General features: G+C 41.5%; 1 protein-coding gene across 1 annotated transcript in view; it reads right to left on the bottom strand.

The window, feature by feature from the left end:
• The window catches only part of Gnpat (glyceronephosphate O-acyltransferase), a 32,649-nt gene that overhangs the window by 5,721 nt on the left and 1,258 nt on the right, over positions 1-25,670 (bottom strand). The window contains exons 2-10 of the mRNA XM_004854659.4: positions 19,768-19,950; positions 15,205-15,381; positions 7,288-7,417; positions 5,482-5,609; positions 5,045-5,120; positions 4,635-4,786; positions 4,388-4,518; positions 2,574-2,797; positions 406-648 (exon numbers count right to left, since the gene is read on the bottom strand). Coding sequence (XP_004854716.1) covers positions 406-648; positions 2,574-2,797; positions 4,388-4,518; positions 4,635-4,786; positions 5,045-5,120; positions 5,482-5,609; positions 7,288-7,417; positions 15,205-15,381; positions 19,768-19,950 — 1,444 coding nt within the window. The remainder of the gene's footprint in view (positions 1-405; positions 649-2,573; positions 2,798-4,387; positions 4,519-4,634; positions 4,787-5,044; positions 5,121-5,481; positions 5,610-7,287; positions 7,418-15,204; positions 15,382-19,767; positions 19,951-25,670) is intronic.

The raw sequence follows: 25,670 nt of genomic DNA, 5'->3' as shown, positions 1-25,670 counted from the left end.
TTTCTCTGAGAATTACACAACTCTTTGTGCCCTTCCTAAAAGGAGAGGTTTAGAGAATCTAGGTTCTTACAATTCTAAAATTGTTCTTAAATTTGAGATAGGGTCTTGCTATGTTGCCCAGGCTGGCCTGGAACTCTGGGCTCAAGAGATTCTCCCACCTTAGCCTTCAAGTAGGTGGGACTACAGGCACGGGCCATAGCACTCTGCAATTCTAAAACTCTAAGCAGATGGCCATGTATTTAGGCAACAAACCTAACTTCTTCTGAGTGTAAAAGTTCCATTCTTTGCTGGTATGTAGGCTGCACAGATGTGGCTGCACATTATGGGACTGCAAACACTGCTCCTTTCATGGAACTGAAAAGCCAGGCTTCTTCTGAAATTCAAGGTCACATTCCTGAAAGTTACCTTTCCTGAACCCAGGTGTCATCTGCAAGGCTAAAGCTACTAAGGAAGGACGGACAAAGATGTTGAGCAACTGGTTCCTATAAGCTGAGCACATAAGGAGAGTGATGTGCTGGAAAACAAGTCCATTGACCACTTCTGAGTCTCCAGAGTCCACTTTCAGAATCACTTGGTCTTTGACAAGGCTGGCAAGGTTGGAATGCAGAAGAATGCTGGATTGGACAACTTCTTCAGCAGGTTCATTATCTGCACACAAAGACAGTACATTTGAATGAGACAGGTCTCTGTAGGGTATTGTGTTGGGAGCAATGCTACATAATTCTAGGGAAAAATCATTTGAGTAGGCCTAGTTCTCCTGCCTACAGGCCAGCCATGACATTCCAGGCATAATTGCATTTTGGCCTTGGGTCACAACTGAGACCTCAGTAATGCTCCAGGACAAGACCACATCTGCAGGAGATGCCAGGGAGGAACCAAATCTTCATCTGCAGAGTTCCTCATCGTTCTTAGATTTCCACTGCCCCCCAGTCTTTTGTTACACCTTGTTTATCCCAATGTGAAGTACTGAACTCTGCATTTCACTTGTTACATCTGTTTCCCCATGTACTGAATAAAAGGTGCTACAAGCGAGGGGGTCTTTGTCTTTGCTGCGCAGAGCAGCACTGATCAGACCCAAAGCTCAGCTTCTTCTCAGTCTCATTTTTCTACCTTTCCTGTAATTCGCCATGCGCTGCCGTGGCTCGCAGGAGAGTAGGACTCACTGCAGAGGTTCTGGTAACGTCCCCTTCCCCTGTTCCCTACAGTATTGGTCTCTACCAACTGAGTCAGGATACTATACATGAAGGACATTTTATTTTTGTTTTCTTTTATGTTTTGGCAATACTGGGGATTGAGCCCAGGACCTCATACAAGCTAGGTAAGTGCTCTACCACTGAGTTATGCCCCCAGCCCCATGAAGAACATTTTAACAGCACCATTTCACATATTAAATTTCTAAGGACACATAACATGGTTTCTTCCTGATTAAAATACATCATCGGTTCCCCTAAACTACACATTTCAGCCCAGATCCAAGGCCTGTGCAATCCAGCTGATGTCCACATCCTTTGGTTCTATCCTCCTATGCCCCCATACCACCTGCAAGGCACAGAATACCTGGTGCTCTCCCACCATCTCTTACTTACTAATCCCTGCATGAAGCAGAATTCACTCCTCCATCTTCCTAAAGAGCTTCTTTTCCATTGAGATGGGGTCAAAGTCAGTTCTGAAATCTTTCTGAGTATGGGCCCTTAGCCCACAGTGTTCTCAGGAAATCCCAGACCCATTCTCTATGCACACGTGGGAACAGGAATCCCATGTTGTATGCCTCTGCATCCTGGCAAGACCCAGTTCAGAGAGGTGTTTGTGTAGGCTTGATGAACAAACAGTAAATGCTTGATTATAAGTCATTATCTAGTCTTTTTTTATTTTTGAGACAGGGTTTCACTTTGTAGTTCAGACTGGACTTGAACTCACATGCAGCCCAGGCTAGCCTTGAACTCACGGCAATTCTCCTGTCTCTGCCTCCCGAGTGCTGGGATTAGAGACATGTACCACCATACCCGGCTCATTATCTAGTTTTAAAAAACATGCATTTCCAACTAGAGCCTATATTGTTTTAAATCAGAGATTGAAAACAACTTAAGCTAGTTACTGTCATATTCCAAGCACTGCAGTACTGTCATATTCCTAGAAAAAATTCCAAGCGCAGTATTCATGATTCTGACAAGGTTTTTACCAAGTTGTTATCATCAGAGATGTGTATAAATCTCTAAGACCAACCATTTAATCCTTTCTCCCCAGTGAGGCAAATAGGCTGCAAATGTAACATGGTTTAAAAAGGGGTGGGCATGCAGGGAAGGATTCGTGTTGTTATTCTTCAATCTGCTACGTTCCTATGAGATAGCAGCTTCCTCCTCAAGGTGTTTAATCTCAAGAGGAGAAATGATTTATAAACAATTTTTCTCAAATCATCAACACGAAGGGTTCCACGCCTACCAGTGATAAAAGCAGATGAACGTCCTTCCTCTGTGAACAATGCTTTGCTCAAGTCTAATTTAGGTTTTGCACAATGTTCTCAGATTTAGAGGTGAAAAGGCAGGCCTGCATGTTGCCCACATCCACCTACATACCCGGCCACCACAGGAACCCGCCAAATGCCTGGGTCAAGGCCTTCAGCCACAGGGTCTTCTCCACCAAGGTGTCAAAGTCCATGGATGAGCGGTTCTGAAGCAGAACAGCTACTATCAGGACCCACGGGCTCAGGATAAGGTTTTCAATTTGCAGAAGCTGCATTCTGTAGGCAACTTCAGTGACAAAGGAGTGCATTTCCTCAGATGGTTTCTGCGGGACATATCTGAAAGGAAGAGCACAGAAGCACAAATGACTCCTCTGCCAACCACATGCTGGGCAGGAGATAGGCCCTAAAAGGCTTTTCATGTCTCTGCCAACCAGAAGCTCTCAGGCCACACGCAGGGGTTCCCTTGCCTCACGACTGTGTAACCTGTTCACATACTTCCAGGGAATGCTCTGGAGATGTGGAAAGAAATACTGTTAATTCCCACCTCTGAGTAAAAACTTGTTGCTTTATAAATAGGTCATACCCCATCTGTGTCTCCCCCAGGACAACCAATGACTGTCCAGAATTCTAGTGTGGAACACGGTCTCTACTTGAGGCTGCACTTAACAGTGACGCTGCAATGGACAGACCGCACAGCTGCCCAGCATGCTGCCCCCTTCAGAGGCTTCAGAGCACCTGCCAAAGACCAACGCACCCATCTGACAGCATTGCATGAATGGGTCATCAGCTCAGAAGGTAGACACAAAGGACCCAAAAGCAGCTACCCAAGAAGGCAGCTTGATGCAAAAACTGCTGATGTGGGTGCCTTACACTAGGGTACTTGGCCAAGGCAAAGTGACATTTAGAGACAGCCTGTGGCGGTAGAAAGCCAACACCTACCTCTGAGAGAGGAAAGGAGGCCATTAGTGAGGCACACTGCTGTCAGACAGCCATGAGAGCTACAGGTGAATCAGGACAACACTGCCACACGCAGGCTCTGGCCAACTGTTTTTCTCCCTTACTTCCCCAGTGTGCCTCTCTAAAACAAGAAAACTCAAATGCATCTGTGTATCTGTACCCTGCATCCTGAGCAGACCTAATATATTTTCTCATGAGCAGGTACTCAGTCCCATTCCTTATCATTACGTACTGCGTTCTGTGATCAAAAACAGTACTCAGAACTGGGTGTGGTGGCACATACCTGTGATCTCAGCACTCGGGAGGCTGAGGCAAGAAGATTACCCAAGTCCAAGCCCACCCTGGCTACACAGTGAGTTCAAGACAAGCCTGAACTATAGTGAAAAGAGAGAAAGAGAAGAGCAGAGCAGAGCAGAGCAGTACTCAGGACACTAGTTGGCCTACAGCAGTGCTCAACCATTCCTGGACATGTACTTGTTAATAATGGAATTATTTCTTCCCACTGTTAAATTAGTTCCTTTAAGGAGGATGGTCATTGTCTGACTTTGCTTATTGACATACATATCCTACATCTAATCAATTTTTTATTTTTTGCAAACACAGTTCCTCAGTTTGTGTGTGTGTGTGTGTGTGTGTGTGTGTGTGTGTGTATGTGTGTTGTTTTGGGTTGTTTTATTTTTTCAAGACATCTCACTATGTAGCCTGGGCTGGCCTCCAACTTATGATCCTCCTGCCTCAGCCTCCTGAGTGCTGGGATTATGTCTGTACCACCACATCTGGCCCACACAGTTCTTCTTTCACTGAAGCGTTCTACTGCTGAAAATGAAATGATACAGCTTCCCTGACAATGTGCTGTGTGATCTCAGGTAAGGAAGGTTCAACTTTAGATCTGTCAACTCAACAGTCACAATTCGCACTTTTAGGTTTTAATCCATTTCTGTGTTGGGTATTATAACATAGGCCTTGCACCTTGGACCCAAGTTATATGGGCTCCGACTCATCCTCCCCGCTGCCAGAGATCGAAGTGATATAGGGTCTCCAAAGTATACATGGATGCTTCCAAAGTGTTCAGAGAGAATCCTTCTGGCTTTCAACAATCCCTAGTATCACAACAGGGGGAAAAATACAAAAAGGAGTACATTTGTAAGTTAGCTGAAGTGTAAGTTAAGATATTCTCTACACTCAAAGAAAATCAAGTCTGGCTATCCTCACGTACAGTTGTGGATTCTTTTGGCTTAGGAACTCCTAGAAGCTCACAGGCATAAAGAGTTTCTTCCAATACTTTATCATAACTGATGCTAATTGGGACAAGGTAGGTATCAAAAACTTCTCTTTTAAAAAATGGTTCCATCACAATATTCAGGAGACCTGTAAACACAGGGAGAAACGTTTTATCATACACATCAAAGAGCAGACAGAGCACATAAGGGCACATTAGTAGAAAGATATCAAAAGTATGTATCATATCCTAAACCCATAAAGTTACCCTTTAAGAAAGTTATACTTACAAAGAAAAGAATATCTTGTAAAAAAAAAAAAAAGTATCCAGTTCTATTTAGCAGCTAGAATGACACCATACTCAGTCTTTGGGTTTCTATTTTTCTTTCCAATTTGAAAGTAACCTACCCAATTTAGGAGTCAATGTCTTGGCAGAGCGGCTCCTTGTCCCTTCGAGGAAAAATTCAACAGGAGCATAACCATTCTTTAAAGAGAAAACAGAAACAAAACACAAAACATTGCCTCCACTCAAAATGGCACATGCTTTCTTTTCTGGTGCTGGGGCTGTGACCTAGCCTGACACATGTAAGGCAAGTGCTCCACAATTGAGCTGCCGCCCCAGAAATGCTTCTTTTGCTTTTTTTTTATAACCACCCTCCCCGTCCTCTGAAAAGATGCAGCTCACAGTGAGACTTAAACAAGAGAGTCACACAGATTCACTACACTGCTGAGGTTTGGAATATTTCTCGAGGTGGAAAAACTAAGTAGTCTATTCAGAAGTTCAGAATTTAAATAGGTAAACCTCAGTAGAAAGCAAATATAGCTTAAAAGTACTTGGTAATTACCCGCAACATAGTCTTCACATATTCGGAGAACACGGCCCAGTAGAGTTTATCGCCCCCAAAGGTACGACGCATGAAGAAGGCACCCGACATCCTCAGCAGCTCCCCAATAACCTTCATCCCCAGGAAGTCTAAAACAAAACAAGGCTTAATGTTTATTTGTAGACACTGAGACGTTCCATAAAGATTGAAAATTATTAAGAACATTTCATGTATGTGAGACGACCTCTACATTTTTAATAGTTATACTTCCTGAGATTAAATCCATAAAAAGAGATACACAATAGAATTATGGAAAAGAAGGGACTCTGTGGGCCAAGCGCCTGCTGGGAGGTTACCTCCTACTACTCCCATGGGATGGCAATATTTGCAAATCATTTATCTGGTAAGGGGTACATATCCACAAAATATGAAGAAATCCACAACTCAACAACAAGAATACTAAACAATGTAATTTAAAAATGGACAATGGACTTGAATAGACACTTGTCTAAAGAAGACACATGAATGGCCAAAAACCACCAAAATGATGCTCAGTATCACTAATCGTCAGGGAAATACAAATCAAAAGTACAATGATATAACACGTCACATACATTAGAATGGCTTTTTTTTTTTTTTTAAGAGAAGAACATAAAGTAACAAGTGTTGGCAAGGAGGCAAAGAAATTCAAACACTGGTGAGCTGTTGGTGGGAATGTAAAACTGTAGTTGCTGTGGGAAAAGCAATGGTTCTTCCAAAAAGTAAAAATACAGTTACGATGAGATCCAACAGTTTTGTTCTTTTGTATATACCTAAAAATACTGAAAGTAGGGTCTTGAATAGGTATGTGTACTTCCAGGTTCACAGCAGGGTTATCTGTAATAGCCAAAACCCAGAAGCAATCCTAGTATCTAATGGATGATTGGATAAACATTATATGGTCCATCCATGGAATGGGATATTTAACACACACTACATGGAGGAACCTTAAAGACATTCTACTCAGTGAAATACACAAGTCACAAAAGGACAAATGCTGGTGATTCTATAGATGCTTATATGAAGTATGTCATGCAGTCAAATTCACAGAGACAGAACAGTGGGTGCCTGGGGCAGGGGGAAGAAGAGAGTGGGAAGATACTGTTTAATAGGCAGAGTTTCAGTTTTGTGAGATGAACAGAGTTTTAGGGATAAAGTGATGGCTGCATAGCAATATGAATGTACTTAATAATAATGAACTACACATATATATACACTTAACAATGGCTAGGATGGTAAAATTTAAGCCAGATAAAATTTACGTAATGATGTACGTAGGTGATCTCAGTATTCTAGGAGGCTGAAGCAGGAAGACTGCAAGTTTGAGCTCAGCCTGGGCAACTTAGTTACTTAGCAAGACCCTGTGTCAAAAAAAAAAAAAAAAAAATTAAAGGGCTGCAGATGTAGCTCAGTGAGAAGACTGTGGGTTCAATACACACAATACCTAGTACTGTGGAAAAAAAAGATAAATTGTAGTTATATGTATTTACCACAATAAAACTATATTTTAAAAATTGAGATTACCTAGTGATAGCTATGTCCCTACCTAAATCAAAGGGCAGGAAATATACATGGGTAGCAGTCTCATTTTTCAAACCTATGTGCTCTATGCCTGTCTCCAGCCGCCTAGACACTTCAGGAAGTGAAGCACTGATGTGCCCTACTCAGACCATTGTGGAAGATGAGGGGCTGTTTCCAACATCATCTTCAACCACCACAGCAGAGTCTGAGCAGCAGCAGTGAGGATTTCAGGATATACAGTCATAAAAGCAGAAGAGCAGTACGTACCCATCCCTGCTGCTATCACAGGCACAGGCAAATCATAGCTGAACAGAAGGAAGGACAGCATCAGGAAATCAATGTAACTGCGATGGCTGGGCAGCAGGACAACAGGGTACTCCTGGATAGCACGCTGCAGCTTAAAACAGATGTTGCATTTTTTAAAAAAATCATTTCAGTTGTCATGTTATTAAAATCATCTCTCAAATCAGAAGCCAGAAGAATGGGTCTGTGTTCTGCCTTCCCTACTGCATGTACACACTTAGTTTGCTTTGACAAAATATAAGTATTATTTCAGGGTTCTTAAATAATTTCACTCAGTTCAAGGATATTAAAAAAGCTAATTTTTATGGATCAGAATAATAACAATGATCACTAACATATATTAATTGGGTACTCATTCCACATATCAGCCATCTTAAGTGTATTAATACCATAAGTTTATAAAAAGGCCTCAGCCTTAGTTTCCTTATTTATCAAATGATTATATACCCAATGAGTGGTAGAGCCAAGGATGGAGTTTAAGTCAGTCCAACTTAGAAAGCCAACTGTTAATCACTGTCTGGCCGGAATCCTTGTAATAGAAGAGAACAATGCTTCTCTTGGGGAAGGTTAAAAAAAGAAAAAGATAAATTATTAGACAAAATGGGAGGTCTGGTACATGCTGGATTCCCTGTCAGGGAAAATGGACATAACAGAGCTGGGAGAGATACACTAGAGATTCCAGATATATATATTTTTAAATTTTATTTTACTGGCACATTTTAGGTATACAATATAATGACACTCATCATTGGAAATTTGCACCTTTGTATAATCTCTTTTGGTTATTATTCTTTCCCCCTGCCCCTGCCCTCCCTTCAACCCCTCCATTCCTCCCTATTTACAAAGACTTGGTTTCCATTTTCTTATATTAATTCCATTCCCTTCTTTCCTTTCCCCTACCCTCCCACTTCCCCTTCCCCTTTCCCTTATCTTCCTATTTCACATTATCTATTATACCATTTACTCATTTACACTTTCAGTTTCTCACACCAGAGAAACTATTCAGTATTTACACGTGTCCTATTTATTTCACTTGAGTATTGCCTCAATGTGTATCCACTTAGCTATAAATGTTTCTAATTTTTCATTTTTTATGGCTAAGTAGTACTCCATTTTATTTTTTAAAAATCACACTTTCTTTATCCAGTCTCCAATTGATGGGCATTTGGGCTGCTTCCAAGTTTTATCTATTACAAACTGTGCTGCTATGTACATGGGTGCACATATGTCACTGTGGTATGATTCTTTTAATTCTTTGGGGAAGAAACTCAGAAGGGGAATAGCTGGGTCAAATGGGACTTCCAGTCCTAGTTCTTTGAGGTATCTCCATACAGATTTCCACAGTGGTTGCACCAGTCTACACTCCCACCAGCAGTGGAGCAGAGTTCCTCTTTCCCCACAGCCCCGCCAGCATTTGTTATTGGTTGATTTCATGACAGCAGCCATTCTTTCTGGGATGAGGTGGAATCTCAGCACAGTTTTCATTCGCATTTCTTGAATGACCAGTGATGTTGAACACTTTTTCATGTTTATTTGCTATTTCTACTTCTGTGTCTGAGAAATGTCTGTTCATTTCAGATGCCCATTTTTGGATTGGGTCTTTAAATTTGGGAGGTCTGATTTTTTCGAAGTTCTTTATAGATTCTAGATAGCAGACCTTTGTCTGAGGGACAGCTGGTGAAAATTTTTTCCCATATTGTAGGTTGTCTCTTCAATCTGTTGGTGGTTTCTCTTGCTGTGCAGAAGCTTTTTAGTAAGAAGAGATCTCACTTGTTGATTGTTTGTGCTAGTTCACAGGCAACTGAGGTTTTGTTCATAAAATCTTTTCCTACACCAATGTTTTCAACAGTTCTACCTAACCTCTGTTCCAGCTGGTTCAGTGTTTCTATTTTAATATTTGGATCTTTAATCCATTTCGATTTTAGTTTAGTGCATGGTGAGAGATATAGGTCTAGTTTTAATCTTTGGCAAGGTGAAACCCAAATCTTCCAGCACCATATATTGAAGAGGCTATCTTTCCTCCAGTGAGGGTGTTTGGCTTTGTTGAAGATGAGGTGGCTGTTTGTGTCTGGAGTTGTTTCTGCATCTTCTAATTTGTTCCACTGGTCCTCAGGTCTATTTCTTTGCCAGTACCATGCTGTTTTTATCACAGTAGCTTTGTAGTATAGTTTCAAGTTGGGGCTTATAATACCCCCTGACATGTCTGTTACCTAGAATTGCTTTTGCTATTCTGGGAATCCTGGTCCAAATGAAGTTGTGGATTGTTTTCTCGAGGTCCATGAAGTATGCTGCTGGGATTTCAATTGGGATTAGACTGAATCTATACAGCAGTTTTGGAAGTATGGCCATTTTCACTATGTTGATCCTACCCAGGAGCAGCGGATGTCTTTCCATTTTCTGATATCTTCAATCTCTTTTCAGAGTGCTATAGTTTTCAGAGGTCTTTGATTTCTTTTGTTAGGTTGATTCGTAGGTATTTCAGTTCTTTGGGTGCTATTGTGAAAGGAATTGTTTGCTCTATTTCTCAGTGAGTCTGTTGTTCATGTAGAGGAAAGCTATTGATTTTTGTTTGTTGACCTTGTATCCAGCTACCTTACTGAATCTGGTTATTAAGTCTAGGAGACTTTTGGTGGAGTTCTTGGGGTTTTCTATATAGAGTATCACGTCATCTGCAAATAATGACAATTTGACTTCATTTCCTATCTTTATTCCTTTTATTTCTTTCTCTTGTCTAATTGCCGTGGCTAATGTTTCCAAGAATATATTGAACAGGAGTGGTGATAGTGGACATCCTTGTCTTGTTCCTGATTGTAGTATGAAGGATTTCAGGTTTTGACCATTTAGTATGATATTGGCTACTGGTTTTTCATAGATGGTTTTTATCAGATTGAGGTAGAGACCGTCTATTCCAAGTTTTTGTAGGGTTTTTATCATAAATGCATGTTGGATTTTGTCAAATGATTTTCCTGCATCTATTGAGATGATCATATGGTTTTTGTCCTTGGCTCTATTGATATAGTGTATTACATTTATTGATTTGCGTATGTTGAACCACCCCTGCATCCCTGGGATAAATCTCACTTGGTCAGGATGTATGATCTTCTTGATGATCTTCTGCATTCTATTTGCCAGTATCTTATTAAGGATTTCTGCATCTATGTTCATTAGTGAGATTGGCCCATAGTTCTCTTTTTCAGTTGGGTCTTTCTCTGCTTTGGGGATCAAGGTGGTGCTTGCTTCCAGGAATGAATTCATGAGTATTGCTTCACTTTTAGTTTAAGAAGAGTTTAAACAGTAGTGGCAGTAGTTCCTCTCTAAATGTCTTGCAGAATTCGGCAGTGAAGCCATCAGGACCCAGGCTTTTCTTAGTTGGTAAGTTTTTAATTACATTTTCAATTTCATTGATTTGATATTGGGTTGGTTAGAATTTTTAGGTCTTCTTTGTTCAACTTTGGTAATTCATACTTATCTAGGAATCTGTCCACTTCTTCCGTGTTTTCCGTCTTATCGGTGTATGTTTTTGAAGGAGGTATTGATAATCCTCTGGATTTCTGCTGGGTCCATTGTAAGTTCACCCTTTTCATTCCTAATTGCATGGATTTGGGCCTTTTCTTTCCTTTTTCTGATAAGGTTCACTAAGGGTGTGTCAATTTTATTTATTCTTTCGAAGAACCAACTCTTGGCTTCATTGATTTTTTTGTATCGTTCTTAGTCTCCATTGAATTGATTTCCTCTCTGATCTTTATAATTTCCTCCCTTGTATGAGCTTTGTGTTTGTCCTGCTCTTCTTTTTCTAGAAGGTTGAGGTTCAACATCAGGTTGTTTAATTGGGTTCGCTCTGTTTTCCTAATACGAGTATTCACTGCTATGAATTTCCCTCGTAAGACTGCCTTCATTGTGTCCCATAGATTCTGATATGTTGTACTGTCATTGTCATTTAATTGAAGGAACTGTCTGATTTCTTCTTTAATTTCCTCTGTGACCCATTGGTTATTCAGAAGTGTGCTGTTCAATTTCCACATATTTATGAAATTTTTCCATTTCTTTTGCTATGGATCTCCAATTTCATCACACTATGGTCTGATAATATACAGGGGATAACTTCAATTCCTTTGCACTTACTTAAACATGTTCTATGAGTGAGTATGTGGTCTATTTTGAAGAACTTCCCATGTGCAGCTGAAAAGAATGTGTATTCTGATTGTGAGGTGGAACACCATGTAAACATCTCTTAAGCTCATTTGTTCAAGTGTTTGATTGAGTTCTAGTATTTCATTACTTATTTTTTGTCTAGTTGATCTATCTGTGAAAGTGGGGTATTTAGGTCCCCCACTACTATTGTATTAGTGTATATATGACTTTTCATGTCCGTATTTGTTTTATATAGTTGGGTGCACCAGCGTTTGGTGTATATATATTTATGATTGTCATCGCTTCCTCTTGGATTGTTCCCTTAAAAGGATGTAGTGTCTTTCTTTGTCTCTATTAGTGTTGGTTTGAAATCCACTTGATCTGCAAAGAGGGTAGCTACTCCTGTTTTTTTTCAGGTTCCTGTTGCATGGAGTATTATTTTCCACCCATTAACGTTCAGTCTATGAGTTTCATTTTGAATTAAATGTGTTTCTTGTATGCAGCATATTGTTGGATATTGGTCCTGACCCATGCTGCCAGTCTATTTCTTTTGATTGGTGCATTGAGACCATTAACATTGATGGTCATAACTGATATGCATTGACTTATTATTGTCATGACTTTTTCTTTTTGTTGGGATTCTCCCCCTTTACATTTAATTTCTTGTCCCACCCTACAGATTCATTTTGCTGGGCTTCCTGGGGTTGAGATCCTCATTGTCTTTTCCTAGGATATTGTCTAAAATTTTTTAGAGTGCTGGTTTGGTTTTCATGAAGTTCCTAAGGTGCTCTTTGACATGAAAGTGTCTTATTTCTCCATCAATTTTGAAAGAGAGTTTTGCAGGGTACATCAATCTGGGTTGGAGGCTGTTTTCCTTTAGGGTTTGAAATACATCACTCCAAACTCTTCTTGCCTTGAGGGTTCGCGTTGAGAAGTCTGCTGTGATTCTGATGGGCTTTCCTTTGCATGTGATTTGTTTCTTTTCTACTGCTTGTAGAACTTTGTTCTTCTGTTGGGTTTCTGGAATCTTAACAATTATATGCCTATATGCAGATTATTTTTGATCAAGGCTAGTTGGAGTCCTACATGCCTCAATTATCTGTGTGTCAAGTTGTTTTCCCCTGCTTGGGAAGTTTTCTGCCAGTACTTCTGTGAACAGTTTTTTATGTCATCTGCACTCTCTCCGGTTTCTTCATTGACTCCAATCAGTCTTATGTTATTCTTCTGTGTATCATCTAGCAGCTGCTGAATTGATTTCTCGTAGTCCTTTACAATTTTAAAGTAATTTTTCTTTTCCTGGTCACTAATTGCAATCTTATCTTCTATATCTGAAATTCTGTCCTCACATTGGCCCATTCTGCTGTGTAGACTTTCAATGTAGTTTTCCATCTCCTGGAAATCTGTTTGCATCTGTTTTATGGATTCCATTTGTTTCCTATGTTGGGATTCCATCATGTTCCTCAGCTCCTGTCTAGATTTATTAATCATGTCTTGCACTATAAGCACAATCTCTGCTGTTATCTGAGAAATTACTTCTGATTTCATTTTTTCCAGATCCTCTTTTGTTGGGAGGGAGTTCAGGGAGTTCAGATGGTTGAATCTCAGAGTGTTCCATCTTGTTTCCCTTTGGGGCTGCTGTAGGTGATCTGGAAGTCTGGTTTTGAGACTTGTTTATGTGCCTTCTCATTTTGACAGGGGTGTGTGTGTGTGTGTGTGTGTGTGTGTGTGTGTGCTGCTGGCAACTGCGCTGCTCACTTCCTCTGCGCTGGGAGCGGTGATCGGGAAGCCTCCTCCTCTGAGCTGGAAGCAGTGCTACGGTGGCCCAGAAGCCTCCTCCTCTGAGCTGGGAGCGGTGGTACCAAAATTTTTTCAGCTTTTAATAGCTGATAGGACAATTACCTGTAACTAGTGGTTTTTTTTTTTTTTGGTACCAGGGATCGAACTTGGGTTCTTGTGCACTAGTGTTTCTTAAATTCTCCCAAAAATAGAGTTTCTTCCTTTATTTCAAAGCCTCTTGTTAAGGCCAATCAGCCAGCCACTGGCAGTGGTTCCCAAGCTTTGCTACCAGGCTGTGTATCTTCTAAGCAATATTCCACTTGGGAGTCAAAAGCATGGGAATTCAGTTTTAGTAAGATGCTCAAATCCTGCTTCTAGGTCATTTCAGAAACATGAGTCTGTGACAGCTGGGTGCTGGCTTATCTCTGACACTAACAGAGGTCTCACTGGCTTCCTAGACAAACACATCTTGGCTGTGCTCCTCCTTGGCTCCCTGCAGTTACTGCCACTGCCACAGCTGCTGTGCTCGGCCACTGGTTCTGCTGCCACCTTGAACTCCAGATATATTCTTTAGGCCATCGATTTCAGATATAGTTGCTGATACCAGGTACTACCTTTTTTTTCTGACCTCTAAACATAACTAGTGAAGATAGATAATTTGTGATCAGTTAAGACAGAGATGGCCAATATTTCTTGTTCCCAAACACTATACTGAATATTCTCTGACAGATCCAGAGAGTGAGTTGGTAATATCAAAGAGTCACAGGAGAAAGAAATACTTGATAGGAAAGTAGATGACTGAATAAAAATTTTAAATGTTGTAAGGAACTGGGCATGGTGGCATGCACCTGTAATCCCAGCATGCTGGAAGGCTGGACCACGAGTTTCAAGAGATCAAACTCAGACTGCGCAACTTAGTTTAGCAAGAACAAGCACCCAAATAAAATATTCTTAAAAAGGGCTGGGATGTAGCTCAGGGCAAAGATCCTCAATTTAATCCCCAGCACCACCACCACCACCAAAAAAAAAAAAAAAGAAGAGGAAGAGGAAGAGAAAGAAGAAGGAGAAGGAGGAGAAGGAGAAGGAGGAGGAGGAGGAGGAGGAGGAGCAGGAGGAGGCATGAGGAAGAAGGCAAATAAATGAAGGTAGGTGCTTTCCTACCTAGAAGAAAACAAGCATTAAAACGTAGAAATGAGGGCCAGGAATTTAGCTCAGTGGCGCTGCACCTGCCTCGCAAGTGCAAGGTCCAGAGTTCAATCCCTGGTGCCAAAGGAAAAAACAACACAGAAATGAATACTGTTCACAGAGAAAGCTTTTCCTTATAGTAAAAAGCAAGCTAGTAAACAACAGGAGTAGGGGGGATTGAGAAGAGGAAAGGGAATTAAAAAAAGAATTAAGATGTATTATGTACATGTACCAACTCCTCAAGATGAATGTAATCATTATGTGCTACAAACATGCAATAATTAAAAAAAAAACAATAGGAGTGGGGGAATTATCTTCAGGCAATCAGAGTAACAGCTGATTTGAGCAAAAATCATCAGCAGATGCAAAAGTAGTGGGGCAGGTGGGATAAAAAACAGGATACTGAACTATTTTCAAAGTGTCTCTCCACAAGATAATTAATTACGGAGGAAAAGTAGTAACTTTACAATGGAGAAGTCCAGCAGATGGCACCAGTGTATAATCATGAACATCATCAAGTAACATAGAGACAGACTCCACAAGCTCCTGACTGGATGCATGAAGCATGGAGAAAAATGCAGCAGCCTCGGGGCATTTCTGCCAAAGGGCACCCAAGCCTAACACTGAGACAGCATTGTTCAATCTTAAGGGCTGCTGAGAAAGGAATGGCCTGCTATTCAAAAATCATCAGGAAACACATACAAAAAGATCCGGACCTAAGCATTTACTGCCAAATGAGACAGATGACCTTAACTTGAGTATCCCTAGAGGAGCTGAATCAATACTTACTTTCTGAATACCTTCTTCATTCACACACACTTTTGAGAAAATTTGTTTAAATATTTTGCTCAAGGCAAAGGCAAAAAATCGAATGGCTCCCACACGCAGTTTGTGACTCATTTCATCCAAGATTTCAGAAGCTTCTTCTCGGAGGATATCGATGGGTTGAGAGGACTCCTTGGAAAGCTGAAGGAAAGGGAAGCAGTGATAAATCCGAAGAACAGAGATTGGAACTTTTTATTCAGACCTGACTAGTTCGAAATAGACCAATATTACATAACTCAAAGATGGTGTTTCTTCTTGATTTAAAATAACATAATTTATTTTCCAAAACAACAGATAAATGATCCTACATGGGCAGGTTTAAAGGTTAGAAATTAAAAAAGAATCGCCTTTCCATTTTAGAGTTAAGAAAACATCTTTCCTTTCCATTTGATTGAAATAATTTTACATCCAAACTCTAAAATGGGTTGCTGCCCATGCTCTAGAATCCTAAACTCGGCAATTCCTGCCCATGGATTGCTGCCACACCTTACCTGTCTGATGCTGTTACAAGGTAATCCCTGCATCAAAAATGAAGGTTATGTGAAGTAACCAACTCAAGCTTTTATCAGATGTCCAGGTCACTGGCACTAAACTTCCCAAATCCAAAGGGTAATCAGTGATCGCAGATCTCACAATAGAACTTTTTTTGCGGGGGCTGAGACAGTAGTTTAGGCTGGCCTTGAACTTGTGGTGATCCTCCTGCCTCAGCCTCCAAGTGCTGGGATTATAGGGTATGCCACCAATCTGGCTGGAGCTTTGCTTATTCACATGGCATACTATGTCTTTTTTTGGGGGGGTACTGGGGATCGAACTCAGGACCTTGCACTTTCAAGGCAGACGGCAGAACCACTGAGCTAAATCCCTGGCCCACCACATCTTTTGAAATGAGAACAAGCATATGCTATGTGCTAGGGCTATCAAGGGTCTGAGGAGGAACAAGTCACAGCTTACATCCTCAGGGAAGCCTGATTTGACCTTTTTCATTATCCTCTAAAGGAGCACTTCAGAAAGCAGAGGCATCTCTGGGAAAAATAGTACAGTATCTGTGCTTCCCAAAGAATGCTCTGTGTTAGGATGTGCACAAAGATCAGAGGACAGAAGGTTGGTGCCCAGTTTTATACAGTCAAGGAAGTGGGACGGGGATTTAGCTCAGTGGTATCATGCCTGCCTCAAAACTGCAAGGTCCTGAGTTTGATCGCTGGTACCAAAAAAAAAGGGAAGTGATCTTTTTCCCTTTGAGATAAAATTCATGCACTGTAAAATTAACCATTTCAAGTGAACACTGCTGGGCATGGTGGCACACGCCTATAATCCCAGCACTTGAGAGGCTGGGGCAGGAGGATTGCCCCGAGTTTGAGGTCAATCTACTTAGTGGGTACACAGCCATCCTGAACTACACAGGACCCTGTCTCAAAAAAAAAAAAATAAATAAAGTGAACAATCTCACAGTATTTGGTACATTCTCAAATGTTGCGCAACCACTTCTCCTTTCTAGCTCCTTATCTTCCAAGGCTCAAGCTGGAGAGCTTGGGACAAACTGTTTCCTCTTATCTGTGCTCCTTCACTTGACTTGAAGGTTGCCTGAAACAGCAATGGTGGCAGTGGCAGGGAAATGCTTCTTAGTATAGTCAGAAACGAATCCATAACCAATCTACTTGTCCTGAAGAGTGAACAAACAAGGAGGTGGGAAACCAAGACAGTGGCCACAGGATAACTGAAAGTCTGAATGAGAGGGAAGCTATCAGTTAAAGCCAAAAGTCTTTTCTAGGCAGCAAGTTTTGGATCTGTTTTTGTTTTTATTATCATCCTACTTTTTAAAAACTATGCTAAAATATACCTAGCATAAAATTTACCATTTTAACCATTTTTCAGTGTATAGTTCAGTAGCAATAAAGCACTGGGAACACTGGCCCTGTTTATAGATTATGAGGAAGAAGTGAATGAAGTACTAATTATTTTTTAAAAGGATACTATAAAAGAGTATGCATGGGGCTAGGGGTATAGCTCAGTAGTAGAGAACTTGCTTAGCATGTGTGAGGACCTGGACTCTATTCCTAGCACCACAGATAAAACAAAACAAAACAAAAAACAAGCAGTATGCTGTTTGGCTTGAGACACCCTCATACATCTCATATCTAATCAGGTCTCTTGGTTGTATTATTTTCTCTTGTGTTTGATTTAATCTCACATTGTTTTGTTCCTCATGGACAATAGGCTGTGCCATATCTGTACCACACAGTCCAGGAGTGTAGGAAGCTATATCATCCATGTCCATATAAGTACATCCTATGTTGTTCCTACAATGATGAAATTGGCTACCGATTCATATCTCAGAACACAGGACCAGTTCTTAAGCAGTGCATGACTGTAGTTAACTTTTTAAGGATTTATTTTTTTTGCAGTGTTGGGGATTGAACCCAGGACCATGTACACACTAGGCAAGCACTATACTACTGAGCTACATCCCCAGCTCCATAGTTAATGTTTGACAGAAGTTCTCCAGGTGACTTTAGTGATGAGGAAATTTGACTTCACTTACAAGTAAGCCTAACCAGAGAAAACTGATAGCTTCTCCATGATACTAAAGGCCAATTAAATCAAAGGGAGTAGGAGCACAGGGCAAAATGTTCAAAACAAGAGTGAAATCAGAAGGCAGAGGTAGGAGAATTTTCCTGAGGCCATAAGCTGCATTAAACTCAGTTAAAAGTTTAAAAAGCAAGGTCTCTACACATACACCCCAGGGCATGCACACCAGAGAAGACTGAGCTCTGTCCTCCTCTGCATCAGCCAGAAGCCAATAGATTCCATGAGGTCAGAAATAAGCTTTGAGATGACTTCGGCACGAGTGGACATCTACAGCCCTGTGCCAAGCACATGTGAACCCACCAGAGACAGGAGCAATCCACAGGTGAGGCTAGGAGCAGCAGCTCTGTCTACAGTGAGGGTGAATAAGTTGCATCTCCACAACCAACCAAAGCAGCAGGGCAGCTAAATGAGGACACTGCATTTCTGAATGTGTCCCTTCTTTCTTTTATAAAAACACACGAGTAGCACATGTGCCTTCCTCTATACCATTCACAGAGGACAAACAAAACAAACAAACACAGAAAGAAAAAGAGGGGAATACATATTTCTTTTCTTTTCTTTTTTTTTTTTTTTTTGGTACTGAGGATCAAACTCAGGACCTTGTGCTTGCAAGGCAGGTGGCAGCACCACTGAGCTAAATCCCCAGCCCATATTTCTTAGAGGAGCTTGTTAGAGACTATGTTCTCTTCTGTCCAGAGAGGAAACAGTGCCGTGGAGCAATGGGAACCCATGGCTAACAAACTGAAGCCAGGCATTCTCAGAAACTACAGCCAGGCAGGTGGGGACCTGGGAGGGGCCAAGTATCAGGCCAGGTGGCTAAGGCCCATCACCTGGGGACCTATGGTTGTATAAGCACCTGGACATGGAGGGCTGCCCATCAGAAAGCTCTAATCCTGCCTACAGAACCTCCCTTCTGAGGTCTTGAAATCATACATCCTAGAAACTGCTTTCCTCCCAAACCTGCTCCCCCAAGTTCCTACGTAGTGAATGGCTTTATCATCCTTAATTCTTTCCTTCACTTCCCACACCCACCCCATCACTAAGTAAGGCTGACTCCATATCTCAAACTACAGAAGCCTATTTCTCTGTTCCTATGACCACATCCCACTCCAGGCTATCATGATGGCACCTGGAGATCACTGCAAGAGGGTGATCATGTCACCCTCTATCTTCAAAGCTCTTGGTGGTTTTGCACAATAGGTAGGAGAAAATCCAGTTCCTCTAAGTGGTTTACAGAGCCTTTCATGAAAGGCTCTGCACACCTCTCCAAACCCCTGCTTTGTGCTTTGGACTGGTCACACTGAACTGCTTTCAGTACTGTGAAAATGCATGTTCTTCCTTAGCTCTAGTCTTGAAAACAAGCCAGTGGCTCCCAAACATTACTATACTTTGGAATTGTCTGGGCTTTTGTGAAACTACTCATGCAGGCTCTCTCTGACATTTTTAATTTAACCCACAGGGGTGAGACACAGGTGCAGAGATTTTTAAAGCTCCCAAGTAATTCTTATGTGGAAGGTTGAAACCATGGGAATAAGTGACTTGCCATGCTAGGAACTCTTCACCTACTTCACCTGAAAAACCCAGAATCATTTCTCTGGCCTCTTTTAAAAACAAAACCACTCCCCTGACTCCCTACAGCAAATTAACTTCAGTAGTAAATAATGACTACCCCTTGCACCTTGGGCTCTCACTAGCATGTCTTGTATCATATTTCAGGGTAACTTCTCTACTGGACTACATGCTGTGACCAACTATACAAGGTTAGCTCTCTGGTGCCCAGCAAGGGAGTGAACACACATCATGGGTATGGTAGGTGTTTGATCAAAGTGCTGAAGGTAAAAAAAAAAAAAGGTATATTTGAGATTACAAAATAAATTCAGGGAAACCGGAAGGAACTGGTGACAATGAAAATGTCTGGCTGGGGCTGAAGGACTCACTTACCTGTTTAATGACATAATGAATCTCTTCAGAACTGAGAACACTACCTTTAATATCACTTGGTTTGCAAGGAGTAATACCCTTATAGACAAGAGGTGTGTAGCATTTCATCGCAAATTTCAAGTCACTGACATGCTTCCTCTCCTCTAACATATCTTCAAATTCGTCCCATTTTTTGAGCTCTTTCTGTGGATAAGGCAAAATGAAAGTAATGAGCCTGTATTGTAAAATAAATAAGGGCAGACTGGAGATTACATTGGTAAGGTTTTACCTTTGCCAAAACTTTTATTCTATAACAGTGATGGTGAACTTTTTAGAGACCGAGTCCCCAAACTGCAACCCAAACCTGAATAGAGAGGTTTTAGTTTAGAAAAAACATCTCATACATTAACATTATTTGTCCAGAAAAACACTGTCCTACAGCATCTGAACAAGAGCCAAGTGTTGTGATGTTAGATTTTCATATACCAAGAAAAAGAAATGTATCAATTATTAGGAGCAATATAATGATATTGCATTACAGTCACATTTCCGATTACTGTCTTTGTAAAAATTTAGAAAAACAGCGGAGAACAAGACATTAAGTTCTAGAGTAATTTAATCAATTTTAAAAGGTTTATGTACCTCACTGACAAATTTGTCTACCACTTAGCTTTAAAATTTAAGTCAAAACACAAATCAGACCTCCTTATTACATCAAATAAAGTAAGCCCACATGATGCAAACAAAAGGCAAAATTGCTCAAGAAGGAAATGCTCCCACACCAGTTCCTCTAAGAAGTCTACAGTGATTCTCCTGCCTTAGCCAGAGTGCTGGGATCACAGGTGTGCACTGCCCGGCCTGGCTCCCAGTCTGTGCTCTTTACCACAATAGCCTTCCTGCTGGTCTCTTCACCTTCACCCTTTCACTTGATCTTGCACACTGCCATCCTGTTTTTTTCAAATCATAATTTTGATCAAATTATTCCCTGCTTAAAATACCTGAATGACTCCCACTTCCTTCAGAATAAGATTCAGGCCACTTGTAGTGCCAGGTAATGCCGCCAAGGCTCACAACATGTGGGCAAGTGGATGGCATGGTCCCAGTATGCTTCCTTGCTGCCATTTCCCTAAGCCTTTCCACATCTGCCTGGAAACCCCACCCTCCCTTCATTTCTGTGTCCCTGCTTATGCAGCACTCTTCTGTGAAGGTTCTCCTGAGCTCCACAGGACTCAGTCACCCCTCATCAGGGTTTCTTTACCTTCCACCACATCTGTTACACTGTGCATCCCATGCACAGTCATTGTCTGCATCTGTCTCTCTACTAAGTGCAATTATCCAGCCAGGTGTGGTGGTGCACACTTGTAATCCCAGCACTTTGGGAGGCTGCGGCAGGATTGCAAGTTTGAGTCCAGCCTGGGAAACTTAGCAAGACCCTGTCTCAAAATAAAACATAAAGATGGCTGGCGATGTAGATCAGTGTGAAGGCCCTGGGTTCGATCCCCAGTATCACACACACACACACACACACACACACACACACACACACACAAAGCAATTATCTTGAGGAAACAGTCTGTTTCTTCTTTATTGTTCCAACATCTGGCCATGTTGGTGCAATTTTTGTGTAAAGCTGCAGCCATTATAACCAATCACATACTCTTGTTTATAAGGTCTTATAAGGTCACAGAATCTTCCCAAATTTCATGAGTATCATTAATAAAGTAATATCATATGTAATTATAGCATCTCAAACTTGGACTGCAACAAACTGAAAGCTAAAAGAGACGTTAAAAACTTCCCATTTAGTGATTCTGAGAATGGAAGGAGAAAAGGATCAGATTTGGCAGGGAATACAAAGAGGAGAGTCCCCAGACAAGCAAGAACCTGTAAGGGAGAGTAGCAGATATGTGTGTTTTGAGAAAGCTTGCGAGATATAATCATCAGCGATCCTTCCATGACTCCCTGTTACTTCCAAAGTTCACACCTCTTAGCCACAACTCCAGGCTTTTCATGATCTCCTGCTACCAGGCCCTCCTCCTATGTCTCACTATGCAAACACCTGCAGCTCCATAAGCAAGTTACGCCATTTCTGGGCTCTCAGATCTCTGTTCAAGCTGCTCCCTCTGAGAAGAGCATTCATTCATAAACATTTGCGCAGTATTGTATGTGCGGCACTGTAATTTGTACAGGGGATGTAGTGGCAATCAAGACAGACAGTCTCTGTTATGAATTACCAGTGCATGGTGGTACCAGCTGTTGAGAGAGAGCTTTTACAAATGTCTTTCTCCACTGTTCACCTGGAAAACACTCAGCCATCACTCATCAGTTGTATTCCTTCTTCTGCGTACCATTCCCTGACTCTCCCCTTTACCTACAGTGAACTGGCCATCCTCTCCTCTAAGTCTTTACCAACCCTCAATAATTGGATTTTCAAGATGGTAATCTAAAACACTTCATTAAAGTTGTATTTGGTGCCTTCTGTAAGGGACTGTGAACTTCTTATCCAGGTAGGTAATAGGTCTTACGTATTTTTGTACCTTTTATTCCCAGTAGGAACTCAGTCATTGTAGAATAAAAAAATCAATTACCGAATGAAGCTACGTTTTGAATTCTACTGATGATGGCTCTCCGATATTCACAGGATAAAACACAAAACTTCTCCAATGTGGCTCTAATCCAATGTCCAATCCAAGTTGTACATTAAAATAACTGGGGGTACTTTTCAAAAATACTGATCCTAGATCCCACTTCTAGAGGTTCCTGGTAAATCAGGTCTGTGAGCAGTGCCTGGGCATCAGAATTTTTTTTAATGTACTTCAAGTGATCCCTATTGCAGGCAGGACTGGGTTAAGGGCTTATTAACTGACCTTCTCCATACATGCTGGAGAAGTACTTGGTGTCATGGAGCACATACACTTGCGTGGCGACTCACTCAGGAACACAACACAAAGGACAGCCCAAGTAGAAAGGCACAGTTAGCTGAAATACCTCTCTTGGTCTCAATTTGTACAGCAGGCCTCTCCCCACTGGAGGCCAGACAACCCCTTCCTCAAGCCTCTCTCTTAACTGCCCTGGAGGATCCATTCCCATCCACAGAGTCACTGTAAACATGAGCGGACCAGGCACTGGTCTATATGCTGAGTGTTATGGTTTAGATCTGGACAGCCCCCAAGAGCCTCATGCACTCATTGGCGGGGCTTTTGGAAGGTGCTGGACTATGGGGGCTTATAGCTGACTTGCTGTTAGAAGGTGGGGTCCTGTCAGAAAGAGTGGATCCTGGGGAGAATGGCCTGGAAGGTCCTCCCCTGCCACCCTGATCCTCCTTTCACTCTGCTTCCTGTTCACCACCCCTTGAGCACCTCTCCTCTGCCATGTCTTCTCGGCCAACCCTTCCCGCCTGGAAGCCAGTGGGCTATATACTAAAAATGTGAGGCAAAATAAGCCTCTCCTCCTCTAAGCTGTGGGTATCCAGTATTGTGTCCCCAAGAAGAGAAAGCAATTGAGGCACTTGGCATACAGCACACACAAGGCAGGCAGGCAGGTACTGCACTAAGAGCTACAACCCCTTAAGGAAGGGCAGACAACACAAAAACCAGGTCAGTTCATTTAATGATACCACCAGTAGTGTGCTCATCAGTGTTCAACCCTTCAGAGTTGCCACAGCAGAGCCCTGCCTTATAGCATGTGCCACGTTCTGTAGAATATGTACTCCCATATGGCAACTTCAGGGTACAGCAGGACCTCACCCGTCAGAGTTGGGAAACTTGTACCGCCGCACAAGGTTATATAGGAGCTATATAGGAGCTCCACCTTCTAGTTTGATATACAGCCTCCCAGGGCAGATGATGGTAAAATTTAGCAAAATAATTAGGAAATTATAAGTTTTGGGTGCTATTTACTTTTGTTTTTAATACAATTTAACTAAATTTATGTATCTTAATCTTTTATAGGGGGGCAATATTGGTGAATTAACCCAGGGCTTTTGCTCTGAGCTACACACCCAGCCCTTTTTCTTTTTTATTTTATTTTATTTTTTTGGTACGGGGATCGAACTCGGGTCCTTGCGTTTGCAAGGCAGGTGGCGGAACCTCTGAGCTAAATCCTCGGCCCCTATTTTTTTATTTTGAGACAGGGTTCAAGCCTAGGCTGGGCTTGAACTTGTGATCATCCTGCCTCAGCTTCCCAAAGTACTGGGATTACAGGCATGCACCACTGCACTGACTTCAACTTTGATTTTTAATAATAGCTGTATTTTAACAATATGCTTGCAAATTTCATGAAGGTTTATTAACTGCTCCAGCAGGCCAGTACAAGACTGATGTAGCAAGCCACTGGGAAGGTAACACAAACAGAATGGGGCACCTAATGCGGATGTGATTGGAGCTATTTTAGACTGAACGGCTGCTGAGGAGATGATATGTGAGCTGGGATATTAGTAACAGAAAGAGCTAGCAATGCAATATTCTGGGAAAACACACTGTGTCACACAATGAGGACAATGAGCACTCTGGGGAGAGAGCATGTTTGCTGAGAAGTAGAAGCCCAGGCTGACAGAAGCTCAATGGCGAGATGAGCACAGTCAGAGTAGCAACAGATCCTGTGGAGTCTTATGGGGCACTGTAAGGTACTGGACCTTTCATTCTGACTCTAACAGGGGTCCAGAATCTGGGTTACTGTGCCAGGGCTTCTTTTCATCCCATGTCTCACTGGAAAATTTCAAGCACATCTATGGCTTCAGATGCAACCTATTTGCTGATGTCTGCCGAATCTATTCAGGCCATACCTTCCTCTTTTGGTCTGGTGCCATATTTCCAACTCTATTCTCCAACACTTAAGATATGACTAATCCATACATGATACCCCCCCCCAAGTTAAAAATCTCATATCTCAATCTGAACACATCCCAAGTAGATAGTGTTATATTACCCGACTAAACCTGCTCCTCTTCCTTCCTATCAAAAGGCAACATCAGAAACTCAACAGTCAACTTCAGAAAACTTTTCTTAGCCACCACATCAAACTGGTTCCAAGGGCTGATGACTTACTGTCCTAAGTACCAAAGAAATATTCACTGACCTTCCTTCTTCCCAGCCTCACCACCACAGCCTTACTTTAGCCTTCTGTCATTTTTCTGGACATGTGCAACAGTGTCCTACTTGATCTTCATGGTTATCCATCAGATTTCTTCCTCATCCTGATTTGTCTTTCAACAATCTCTACTAAAGTAAGAGCGATTACTTACATAGATAATCATGACAAATATCTAGTAGCCTTAGATGTTCTAAGTATGAATGGTTTCCTATAAAACTAAAATTTTATCCTTAAGGGTGTGCAAAGGTGATATATAAAACTCCTTTAGGAAAAATCCTTTGCCTATTTTCTTAGTTTTGCCTCCCATACCCCCTTAACCAGTTCCTGCACATGTGCAAGTGTTTTCCTTACATCAATGTCTCCCTCATCTACCATTCACACTTCAAAAATTGAGTTCAGTAGCATCTTTTCTTAGAACTCTTCTCTGATCCCAAAACAAACCAGGTACTGCTTCTCTTTACTCCCACATGTTGTGCACGCTTCAGCACTGCCCTTACACCATTTACTTGTAATTATTTGTTTACTTTTATGACTTTTGTGTCCTTAAAGGTAAGGGCTGGATCTGCAACTCCTTTAAGTATTTTAGACATTGAGTATAGTAACTAGGAGACTGTAGGCACTCCTAATATGTGCTGCAATCGTTAGTATCTTAAATATCTCTAAAGTACTACTTTCAGATTAGACAGAAAGTATTACACAATAATTGTGTGGGTGAGGATGGAAGGGCAGCTTGAAGTGGTAAGAAAAGGTTATCATAAAGTAAGGCTAGGCAGTCACAACGCTGGAAAGGAGAGGGTTCCCATGCCATTGCCTTAGGCTTTCACATGAAAAAG

This window comes from Heterocephalus glaber, unplaced genomic scaffold, assembly GCF_053883595.1.
Source record: "Heterocephalus glaber isolate CG9 unplaced genomic scaffold, H.glaber_assembly_v1.0 deba00001472, whole genome shotgun sequence".
NCBI classification, from domain to species: Eukaryota; Metazoa; Chordata; class Mammalia; order Rodentia; family Bathyergidae; genus Heterocephalus; species Heterocephalus glaber.
This window is presented reverse-complemented; position numbering and strand designations above follow the sequence as displayed.